Here is a 12,994-nt window from a genome sequence, read left to right on the forward strand (position 1 = left end):
CAGTGTGTATTTACTGTAAAAACAGTATGTAGCCTATATCTATGAAACAGTATGTATACCTATGAACCAAATAAAAATAGTACATTTATTATTTTACTATAAATATTGAATAGATATTGCATTGTTATTGAGGGACAGAAGATTAGGCTATTGTCGTAGTATTAGTAGTAGTAGTAGTAGTTGATTCGGTCATTAATTACTTTAAACAACAAACAAAAACAACATATCCATTGTTCCATATACAATGTGACCGAAAGGGTTTAGGCTGAAGTTCAGATTTATTTTGCCTAACCCCATTTACAATTAACACAATGTTTCTACATGAAAACAAACAAACAAACAAAATTTCAATGTTATCATTGCAAGATATACAACAGAAGAGAATACATATTTAATTTTAATTCTGGTAAATCATATCCTTATCTCAGCTGCCAATGTTGATCCTAGTCTTCTAAATAAATATTTTCTTTCTAATATTGCACGGTTATTCTTCTTATTGTACATAATTCATGAAAGATTATTGCATATTATGGGTTTGTGTTGTAAATGTGACCCACTATAAAAAAAAAAGAAAAAAAAAAAGAAAAAAAATTCATGGACCCCCAAATCCCTCCTGCTGATTGTTTTGACTGTCACGTGCTTGTGACTTTTTGCGCACAGACTGAGTTGTGTTTGTGTGTTGTGTTACTGTTACTGTTACTGTGTGGCCGTGGGCACTGTTCTGTGAGCGACAGGACGTGGAAAACATATAGCCCAGTGGGTGCCGTGCTGCTTTTGTCTCCCTCGTCCACTCCCCATCTCTCACACCGCCGCGCACGCGCAAACACGCACGCACGTTAAGCACCTGCCTAAAAGCTGCGTCAGAACAAAAAAAAAAAAAAAAAAAAAAAGAGAGAATGGAATTGACTGTGAGTACTTAGAGTGGCGGATATTACAGCCATTGTGTTTTGGATAAACCCGACACACACACACACACACACACACACACACACACACTGTCAGATGGGACTTATCTCTGGGTTGAGGACTACTAACTATCTGGCATGTCACGCGTGACCGCTTCATCACTCCGGCTTTGTTGATTTATTTCACCATGAGCGCGTCAAACAAACCGTCGGACAAAAGGTTAGTAAAATATTGTTTTATAAGTTTGTATTTGGGTACATTTTTATTAACGTAACAGACCTTTGTCATGTTTTTGTTTTTTTTGTTTTTTTTTTATACGGAAGAGTTTATAATAATAAGTATAAGACGAGTCTTCTACAAATATATAGTCTATAGAGTTTTATTACGTATTACTAGTATTATTACTTTCTTTTTTCTTTTTTTTTTGTTTGTTTTTTGCACTACCTTATGCATGCACATATTCTTGCACTTTATCCTGTTGCTACTTTCACCAGTGAATTTCCCCATAGTGGGATCAAGAAAGTTTCATCTATCTATCTATCTATCTATCTATCTATCTATCTATCTATCTATCTATCTATCTATCTATCTATCTATCTATCTATCATGGTTAGATTTATAGTTAAATATCACAGAATGCACAATTGCTGCCTTATACATTTCTTTCTTTCTTTCTTTCTTTTTCTTTCTTTCCCTTTTTTAAATTCAGACATGCTCTTGTACAACACCATTATTAAACTCACACAGTTTTACATGTTCGCTAAATAAGACCAACCCTGTGCCCAGAAGGTGTCAGTGTAGTTTTTGCAAACAGGTTATTTCACTTGTCAGCTGTAGTTGCCAATAAAAGAAATCAGCTCAAAAGAATTCGTGTCATCTTAATATTGTGTTTCTAAAATATCTCTCGTATCGGGTTTTACTTATTCTTCTGTACAGCACTGTTTTCTTTTTTGTACAGTTCCATGTCTTTTAATCCATTTCTATATCTTTTATTCTGGTTTTAATTATTCTTCTGTACAGCACTTTGGTCCACTGTAGTTATTTTAACCTCCTGAGACCCAGGAAATGTCAGCAAAGGACAAGCTTTTTTTTTTTTTTTTTTTTTTTTTTTTAATTAAATAAGTGCCTATATTGAAAACATCATGATGCAACAGTTTTTTCAGATGCAGTTTTTAAAATTTTTATGGAATGTCCTTTGTGATGGACAGTTTTCTTTTCTTTTTTTTTTTGTATAAAGTTGTGAAACTCCTGTCCACAAATATGGACAGAAAACCCATAGCTGGATCTGAGGAGGTTAAAGTGCTTTACAAATAAAGTTGGATTAGATCTGTCAAGGTCAAGGGCAGCATGAGTTTATTTATTTATTTATTCATTTATTTATTTATTTATTTTCAGCCCTCAAGTGTTCCATATTGTAACATGACCGAATATTTTCCCAGCTTTGTCTAAATTAAGTTATTTCTTCACACAGAAATAGCACCAAGAATAAGCTGGACAGGCTTTTAAAGGACAGAAAATGCACTTTTCCTCTGCTGATCAAGGTAGGACAACATATATCTTTGTTGAACATGTTTGCGTCGCCTTTAATAGATTTATTTCTCATCGGCCTGACGCTTCTGACACCTTCAACTTCAAGCGGTGCCAATGTTTTTGTGGCCTTTACGTAATGCTCTGAGTAACGCTACACCCTGTGTTGTGATGCAGACCATTAAATAAATGTTATTTAGGTGATTGTGTGTACTCAGCAGAAGTGATTTATTAGGGAACATACTCTCCCTTGACTTGAAGGTCTTGGCGCGCACCGCTGAAGTATCTCATAGAGGTGCCCTTTACTCATTCACACATGGAAAAAACAGAGGAACCACCTGATCCAAACATTTAGGCTCTGTTTCGAACATCTTCATTCCTGATACCACCTGTGTCGACCCCATCGTATCCTCTTCTTGGAAAGTCCTACAACTTTCACATTTGCCCTATAAGGTCATGTTCATACAGCAGGGGACTGATTGACACCCCCCCCCCCCCCCCTCTGCGTGGAGGTATTATAGTCTTTCAAAGCCTCTCTGAGCTCCTATAGGACACGTTTCTACTCGCTGTTGATTAAACTTTTAATACAATTTGGACCTCTTTGTTATTGGAGTAGTTGGACTGGTGCAGAATGACTAAATCCCTTTGATGTGAAACGGTACAGAGCACTGTCGGTTGTCCCACTGTAAAACTACCTGTTGTCTGGGTCTATTTTTAACACCATGGTGCAGATGGTTTGATGAGGAAACAAGATGAATAGGGAGGAATAACAATGTAGACAGCATACTGTATTAATATGGGGAATAAGGGACGTTAGGTTTAAATAAAAGGAAGGAAATTAATGGCAATACCCCTTTGTGTGTACACGTGCGTGCAACGGGGGACGGGGGGAGGGATTTTAATCAACTGAGGAGGATAAGTCGCAACAACACTACGGATCCAGGCCATTGTCAGGTAAAATAGAACGCTCAGCCTGAAAAACTCATGCACTCTATGTGTTCTGTAAGGGGTGTTTGACCGCACTCTTTAATGTTTAATCTCATCATGACCCTTTTATGTGCTTTCATCTCCACTCCTTCACATTGATGTATTCATTAATTTACAATTACACTTGCCCGAGGGGGGTGGGGGTTAAGTCAAAAGACACAGTCAAAAGATAAGAGCACAAAAAAAATCTTTGAACTCAAGGAATTGAAAAGGGCAAGAATCTGACAAGTCATTTCAAGCTGTTGGAGTGTTATCTAAAGGCTAAATTCATAAGAGTTTGTCTTTTTATAAGTCGGAATATCAATAGAGAGCATTTGCGTCATTACAAAGAACAGACGTAAGCAACAGCTCCCAGCAGATGCACTGTTGCAAGATGTAGAATGCCTCCAGTCTCTGCTGCGAGCTTCATATGTGGGGGATTTTACGCACAACTTAAGACCAACTTTGGCAGTGAAGCTTTGGTCTTATTTTTGTAACGCAAAAGGCTGTCAGGCGTTATTTGTAGGCATTCATGCACATTCTGAAGACTAATCTTAATCTTATTTGCAACACTGGTGTATCAGAGCTGGAACTTTACCTCTTTGTCTAATCATTTTTGTATCTTTACTGTAGCTTTGGCGTCACTACTGGCTTTTCCATGGGAGATCTGTGCAAAACTTTACCGATATTTAGTAAATGTCGAAAAAACAGAAGTGTGTAATGCCAGTTTTTCCATTAAATCACAAATGCGATGATTTGTTTATTTATTATCACGAGATGACACAAGAAATCATCCCATGAACATGGTGATGAACATAAATATCACGTTGATTTACAAATATGTTCATTATTATTGTTATATATTACCTCTCTACCCCGTACTTAATTTAAAAATTTCTCAGTTTCTTTTCAAACTCTTCTTCTTTGCTTGTTGTAACATCCGTCAACATCCAGGTTTTTTTTTTTTCACGACTCTGGTTACGGAGAAAGGTCTTTCTATTGCAGTTTTGCGCGATATACCAGTTTTGCTATGCCCAAAAACCCACCTCTTGCCAAAAACTTTTCATCAAAAAACGAGTTTTGATGAAATTGTTGTTTTTCCATTAGGCAAATTTTTATGCGCAAGTTATATTTGCGCAATTTGACGGTCAATGGGAAAGCAACTACTCATATGTCTGTCCTGTATAGCAATATAATGAAACAGGCTTAGAGCATTTTTTATTCACCATACATTAGATCATACCTTTGGTTATTTAGTTTGTGTTCCATGACCAGCTCTAGAGGATTATTCCTAAGGGCAGACCAGTGCACTTACCTCGGCCTTTACCCCCTGTGGAACAGGGAGTGTGTCGCCCCATTATTCTGATGAACCCTGCCCCTGATAGAGTTTCTCATCACAGCTTTGTCCCTTGTTGACACCGGACCCCTGAATTAAAGCCGGCCATTTAGAAAGAGAGCTCACATCCAGTGAATTACAGGGTGATATCAGTGTCACCGAGCACAGGGTTCACTATGCCACTGCTTGGCCACCGCTGCACACTGAAATCAGACTTTCCTATTTAAGCGTGGATTATAAAAGAGTTCCCTGATTCTAATAATGTCCTGGCTTATTACTTCTGCATGTGTGCGCACATAGGAATGTGTTGCCATGCGTGTAGCTTACATTGGTTATGCTTGCAAGCGTTTGTGGTTTGTTGTCAGGGGCATCACATGGGCTAAGCTTTAAGACATGTGAATCTCTGTGTTATGTTCACACAACTAAGTAACATGTAGCAGCATCGCGTCCACACATGACTGTTAGGCCTCGTACTGGTCTGAGCAAGACTGTGAAAGCCCGGGTAGAGTTTGGCTTCATTGCTGAGCTTGTACACCAGTGTTTTTCAACCTTGGGGTCTGGACTCCACGAGGGGTCGGCTGGAATTCAAGTGGGGTCACCTGAAATTTCTAGTAATTGATAAAAATAAAAAATAAAAACTTACTAATAAACAAGTGTTCAGAGAACGCAAACCTCCGCCAAGCACCCCGAACAGTGTGCATGTGTGGATCGACTATTTCTTTTTAAATTAAACAGTTTCAAGGTTGTTCCATACAGCAGAAAAATTGAGGTCAAACACGGTAATAAATTTTTACAGGTTTTAAATTTTTATAGTTATAGTTTGACTGAATTAAAAGATTTGAACTGTAGGTCTTCAGCACAGGGGGTCTGTAGTTTGTTTTTATTTATTTATTTATTTCTAATGAAAAATGTGTCGTAAATGGGATTTTCAATGTTAAATGTAAATGTCCACAGAGTCCACATTCCACTGTGGATGTGGACAATTTTGAGCCAGATACAAGATATTGTTATAAGCTACAGGTGTATTAAATTGGAGGCTAATCGGAGTCGTTTTGAATGTTTTATGAATTTTCTAAAATTGCTCAATGATGAGAGATAGGAAAATTGGACATTTTGTGACCTTGCTGTGACCTTAAACTTTGGCCTACTTGGTCCAAAATTTAATGGGTTGGTCCCAGGGCCTAGGCCTATCTGTGGGTACAATTTGGTAAAGATGGTTGTAATAGTTTTCCCGTAAAGTTGCAAACAATCAAACAAACAAACAATCAAACAAACAAACAAACAAACAAACACAAAGCAAAGTGATCACAATACCTCCTAATAGTATAATAATACATGGGAAGTTGAGAGAGACAATCCCAATCCATAAAAGACATGACAAACTCTGAAGCTGAAACTGAAGCACTGTGGTACTGTTTATCTTTCAAATGTTCATTGTGGTTGGTTTCAGATGCTGCAGCTCTTTCATAATTCATAGTTTGAGTTCTTGTTTGTTCAGTATTAATTGTCAGACTTGTAAATCCAAGCTGGACTGACTGTACATATCCTGACCAAGGAAAATAAAATTCTCACTTTGTGCAGTAATCTACACCTGACTTTTCTGCCTCCGTCCATAATAATATACATTATATAGACTAAATGTCGTCTAAAATTAACATTTATTTCCAACATAGTATAGCAAACTATTACATGATCAAAAACAAATTAACTTTAGCAACAAAAAAATGTCTCCGTTTTGAATGTCTGGGGTCGCCAGAAATTTGGGATGGTAAAATGGGGTCACGAGCCAAAAAAGGTTGGGAACAACTGCCGTACACATTTGGGTCCCACACAGCTGCAGGTTTCCATGGTGAGGTGGTGTTGTGGTGCTGTTCCAGTCGGGACAGCTGGACTGAGACACTCCTCAAGTCTGATAAACATTAAGTGATTTTACAAAGAATGCTGGGTAAACAGCCACCCAGGGAGTTTTGTTAATGAGTGCCTGGCTTGGTTGCATGAAGTGTCTGTTTTTCTTTAACGGTGAGTCATGCGATACAGAGCTGCTAAATAGAGTATGCCAACGTCCTCCCCCGTCACACTCTCTCCTTCCATCTCCATAGGTTCACGGTTGTTGTGTAATAATGTCAGATCTTATCTATCTAGAGAAATGTTCTTATATAAGAGCATCCTGCATTTGCCTCCTTAGGCGTACAGTCCAGTCTGTCATAAATGCCATTAATAGTAACTGCATAACGAAATTACATTTACGTTACACATGTTCATTTAGACTCACAAACATGTTCACATGCTGCTATAAGCAATCATGATTTACTATTTCATCCATAATTAATAACGTTATCTTTGAAAATAAATGCTGTTACTCAAAATAAGAAAACAGCAATTATAATTTAACGTACAACTTTAACCTACATATAATAAAATATGATAAAGTGATGATAAAGTACCCAAACTGCTGTACAAATCTGCAGATTCAAATACAAGATGTATTTAAAACTACTAAAATAAGAATAAATATAAGATATACTAAAATTAACAAAAAAAAACAAAAAACAGATACACAGAAATAGCATCTAAAAACACAACCAGAAGAATAAAACAAATAAAAGTCACACACTTGTATTAAAAGCCAATGCAAATAGGTGCGTCTTTAAAAGAGATTTTAAGTGCCCAATTGACATGTTGGATCAGAGAGTTCCAGATCCTTGAACCTGCTACAGAAAAGGCTCTGTTGCCTTTTGTCTTCAGGTGGGTTCTTGGTATGTCTTAAAGCAGGCGATTTTAACCCTTAGGTCCTCCTCGAGCCTTTTTTGTACATTTTTCCAAAATTTTCTTTATTTTGATTTGATGCACCCTCTGGACACCTTCATGGCAAAAGTGTACATGTACAAAAAACTGCTACATCAATGTTTTTTTCCATCTTTTTTCCATAAATCTCTTAAACAACTTCAATGTCAAACTTGCTCAAAACTCTTGTTTAAGGGATTTATGACAAAAGTGGGAAAAAAATACTTATGTACGATGATTTTATAGCATTTTTTTGTGCATGTACATTTTTGCCATGAAGGTGTCCAAAGGATAGTAAATTTGAGGATGGCACAAGGGTTAATCTTTTTCTTAAATATATAAATCTTTTATTAGATTTTTCGCACACACATAGCAATATCTGACATGTACAACGTTTCTAGGTGTTCTAGTTGAAAAGTAATAGGAAGTTGTCTTATATAATGTATCTTTAGAACAACAGTTTTAACCTAAGCCAGAACGTCTTCTATGAATGAACCATAATTGTTCCCTTCCCACCCACTATTAAGAAAAAAAGCAAAATAAAACAAAAAAAAAACACATGACCACTGCTGGATTTACATTAAAATAAATGTAATTAAATAAGTGATTAAAACAAACAAGAGCGCGGATGGAGGGGGGCCTCTAGTCCCTCGTTGGGTGAATAGTAATTTTATCTACAAATACTCTATGAAGGGCTACCAGGTTTTGTTGAAAACATTACAAGAAGAAGGTTAATCTTTTAGTCATGTCAGTTCCAGGCCAGGGTGTGTCACTATATACCTGAGGCATCTGTTGATTGACAAAGGCCATGGAACCAGTTCAATACACTTGAGCTGGGTCGGACTTTATCTGTCCACTGTGTTTTTATAACACCATGTGGAACTGTATATCCTCTAGTGTTTGGCACCCAAAGACAACAAGTGTTTCATTTCCCTTTGTCCACATCTGCCACACATGTCACCAGATTAAGTCCTGTAATTTGTGCTAATTGTTACAATTTGAAGGCCGTGTATTGTCTGTGTCCGTCCAGCTTGGACATGGGGTCTTTTGTGACCTGCTGGTGACAAAAGGGGATCACCTTGCAAAGTTTGTTTTGGAAGGTGACAGGAGACCTAGTGTTTAAGAAGGGCTAACATTGCTCATCTTACCAGGGTGACAAAGCCTATCGCTGCACATCAGCCCTGAAGGACCATGGAGATTTAAGCGGGAAGGAAAGCAGAAAAAAATGGTGGATCACTATTGTTAAAAACACTGGCGTCTGGTGAAATTTTTTTTCGGTGGGGCGTAGTATGTAAGTCAGTTTTCGGATGCACTACAGCCACATATTACCACTAGGATACTCTAAAGCACATGCACCACTGTTACAACACAATAATTTAGATTACAATAAAAATACACAGTATGTGTTTTCAGTCATTTATTTTTGTGTCTTTTTCACTGATAACATGGCCAGTGCATTTAGACAAAGGGCAAAGTTAGTGCAGGTAGATCACAATGACATTGTTGTTACAGCTCCTGCCAGGATTCAAATGCTGGTCTCCTGCATCAAAGTCAGAGGTGTTACCAACGGAGCTATCCAGTTACTAGTATATGTGTCAGTAGTGTTACCTACTGAGCTATCCACTGATATATATATATACATATTTATATTTATATTTGAAAATAATCTTGGTCATTTTAAAAGTAGCTCACAAGCTAAAAAAAGTTTAGACGATCTTGTGGGACATTGCATTTCTGAGGAAGGTCTTGATTCTTTTCAGATGTGTTGTTTCTCCTGTGGGTGGTGCTTGGGCACAAATTTTTTACACCCTGAGGCTCTCCTAAATCTTGTTTTGAGGGGTGTCTACTGCACAGGCGCCATTTATTACAAAAGTCTATATGATAAAAGAAGAGACCTTGGGTGCCCCAAACAGGAAACACGTCACTGGACTGCTCACTTGGCCTAAATCGGGGGAGTTTACGTAATTCTACAAGTACACAAGTGATGGACCTGTATGTGGAGGACGTGGTCTGTTATAGTGCTCTGTAGATAAAGCTGTGAGAAAGTCGAAGTGAGTTCCTCCCACCTTATCATTGACAACTGGCTGCCCCCCAAACACAAATTTGCGACCAGGCGGGGCACATACATAAAATGTGCCAGACAATATGGACCTGTATGTGGAGGATGTGTAGATGAAGACGTGAGAAAGTCAAAGTGAACTCCTTATCACTGACTATCTGCTGCCCCCCAAAAACAAATTTGCGATGGGGGTTAGAGAATCACTGGCCTAAACGACTGAAAACATTTTTAAATTACACTTGAATGCAGATTATACATGGTGCATGGGCTGTACAATGTGTAGCTTGGTTATTTACCCCATAAAGACCCAGTGCTAGTTTTGAATTTTTCTCACTATTTAACCTTTCTTAAGTGATTTATCACCATTTATTATAACATTATCCAATATATTTTTCACTTTTCACTATAAACCGTGTATTTTCCTACATTTAATTTCCTATACTTACTTGAGATGCTCATGAAAACTCAGAGTAAAGTGAGAGATTATTAGATCAAAACAGAGAAAAATGAAGAAAAAGTTACTTTTTCAGCTAAATCTATCATCAACTGAACATAAACCAACTGTCTCCAGCCACTGTCATTGATCAAATGTCATGGGTTTTACTGGTGAATCAATGTTGTAGAAGATGATGGTGTTTCCATGGTAACTGCTGAGCCTCTGAACATCCAAATGGGTCACATCTGATGACCATGAAAAGATAACAAACTGCATTTTACACCAATTACTTACTTGGATTGATAGGATTAGTGGATCAACAGGTATTAAACAGTCTAGATCAGCAGATGATTTTGGTTGACGGTGGCTATTTGGGTTAAATATTCATGTTTTTGTAAAATTCTGTTATGTGAGCCTTAGCGCCCTCTGTTGACGAGTCGCCACTGGTTAAAAATGGAAATGAGATGTAGCGATATAGCTGTGATCTCTTGAGGTTTTTGGTTCATGGAGGGCGATACCAGAAGCCATGTGAGAATACAGTGTGTGGCCCCAGAGCTGCCTGAGATACCGGCCGATCATCACTCACCCAGGCCTGGCTACAGGAGCAGGTCTCCTCCATCCTCAGGTTGTCAGATCTGGCAGGGCAGAGTCTGGGGCATTCAGGTCAACACTCCCACTGCACATGATAGGGGCTACAGCTTGCAGTGCAGTAAGCATATTCAGGACAGAAACCTATGACACATGCATTTTAATTATAGAGATAAAGTCAAAGGCTCCAGCACAGGCGCATAGTTGATCATACGCAGTTTTGACACCACACCTGCTTCCACAGTGTCTCAGTAGGTCAACTTCTTCAACTGGTCATTGAGGTTCTGTGGTGTGAGAAGAGGCAAACATGGGTCCGTGGGTCAGGTCTCAGTCTAGAGATATGAAGCAGAAGATTATCGATGAGAGAATGATTAATGAGGTAAGACGTCCCGAGCTTTTGCAATTTGGAAAAGAAGGATATGTGATTCCTCAGCAAAATCTGGGTCACATCATCTTCAGAGGAGATTGAGGGAGGCATGGAGATTTCCTGTTGTGTTTTCTCTGAATTAACTGGATGGAAGAATCCAAATGCTAAAATAGAGCAGCTCAAGTTTTATAGCAAATATTAAATTTTACTTTAATACTACTTTAATAGTACTTTGTTTCTATTTTTCCACACACATTTTGGTTATATAATGTAAATACTGTCACATGAGTTCATTCTAATTTGGTATAGGCCTATTTTGTTCATTGTTCTGTCTTGAAGTCAAAGGACAGGAGTGAGTATTTAAAACGTTATTATGTTAAGTTATTTGATGATGAGAATGGGGGTGGGATTAAATAAGTTTTTCTTCTTCCCACTCCTTTTCAAATGTAGATGACTGATTTTGGAATTTTGAATTTGCATGTATTCTGTAAATGCTCGAAATAAACAAACAAATGAATGAATGAAGGAAATTAAAGAAGCCACATCAGTGAACTATACGCACAGTAAACCTGCTCGTGTTTGGGGGATTTTGATTGTTAGACATTAAGAAGATAATTAAGACCAGGAGTTTTACATTTGATCATGACAAAAGAGTCATTTTCTTTGTGTCTAATTAGGGTTGGGTGTTACATGATCATCATTCTTAATCGTTCCACTGTTTGACGTGTTGATCATGTTGTGACCAAAGCGAACAGTTCATAACATTCCATTTCCTAGATTTTCTCTCAGGACCAAAGACTAAAAGTAGTAATAATTTGCAATTTATCTGGATAATTACTCATATTACCTGTTTTTTTTTTTTTTTTTTTTTTTTTATGACCTTTAATTGTAACACAAAGTTATTCTTATGACAGTAGCTGAACACCACACTACTATTACTCATCAATAACACTCAGGAAAACCTTGCAATATTTCAGTGTTTCTCAAACTGTGGGGTGGGCCCCCCAGGGGGGGCATGAAGGCTTGCCAGGGGGGTCATGGTCATGGGATCACTCCTGGGTGTTTTTTTTCTTCAGGTTAGAACATGTAGCAGGTGGAAGTAATGGTTTAGTGCTGGAGCACCCTGGACTCATTTTAGGGACGTACAACAAACAAATCTACTGCTGTGGTGATCTGTCACTAGACTGGACAAAGAGTTTAGGTTTGGAGAATGGACAAGGACTGGACTGGAAAAGAAAAATGTGCAATGTTTCTGTTTTTGCACAGTTTGTACTTTAATGTTATGAGATGTGCAATGGAAACGGGCTCACTGCAGCCACTGATGTTGTTAAAATGTTCATCTTTGTTACCAAAATGTGTTTGTTGTTCTAAAAAAAAGTAACTTTATTGTCATTGTTTTAAGATAATTTGCATATTTCCTACTTTCATTTTTTTTTTTTTAAGTCTTGTTGAGTTTATTTGTATTGTTTAAGCAAAAGTTATTTTTAATTTGCACAACAAATTATTCAAGGACAGGCAAAAGGTATTATTACAATACTGATGTTTCTTTCAATAAAAGTTATAGTAGCACCACTGCTAGAATGTTGTTGGGGTTGAGGGGGCCTGGAGATTTTTCATCCTCCAAAGGGGGGCCCAAGAGAAAAAGACTGAGAACCACTGCATTATTTGAAACCAACTGAAGGAAGTCAACAGTAAGAGTTGTAGGGACGTGAACAGATGTGATGAGGATTCCCTCTGCTACTCAGCTGATGGTTGTCTGACACGTTGTGATTTCGGCCTCAGGACACAGGATTAAGGCAAAAATAAATAAATAAAAAGGGGGGGGGGGGGGGGGGCACGTTTTGTCTGTATTTTAGATTAGCCTGAAATGTGAGGGATTTAGTTTACAGCTCTAGAGTTGAGAAAATGGGGAAAAAGGCTGTTGTTTATAATATTAGTGTAGTCCAATCATGTACAAACAAGGCCAGAAAGATGACCTGTATGGCCTATTTCTGCAGATTCTGTGATAGTCTGGGCCTCTGTCTG

The 12,994-nt window shown here is 37.8% G+C and overlaps 1 protein-coding gene across 2 annotated transcripts in view; it reads left to right on the top strand.

The window, feature by feature from the left end:
* Positions 1–1,010: 1,010 nt before the first annotated feature.
* dyrk4 (dual-specificity tyrosine-(Y)-phosphorylation regulated kinase 4) overlaps positions 1,011–12,994 on the top strand; it is a 44,419-nt gene continuing 32,435 nt past the window's right edge. The window contains exons 1-2 of one of the 2 annotated variants that reach the window (XM_030136906.1): positions 1,011–1,125; positions 2,378–2,447. In XM_030136906.1, coding sequence (XP_029992766.1) covers positions 1,094–1,125; positions 2,378–2,447 — 102 coding nt within the window. In that variant the 5' untranslated portion in view covers positions 1,011–1,093. The remainder of the gene's footprint in view (positions 1,126–2,377; positions 2,448–12,994) is intronic. The other variant, XM_030136905.1, reaches the window with a different exon arrangement.

Source organism: Sphaeramia orbicularis, chromosome 6, assembly GCF_902148855.1.
Source record: "Sphaeramia orbicularis chromosome 6, fSphaOr1.1, whole genome shotgun sequence".
NCBI classification, from domain to species: domain Eukaryota; kingdom Metazoa; phylum Chordata; class Actinopteri; order Kurtiformes; family Apogonidae; genus Sphaeramia; species Sphaeramia orbicularis.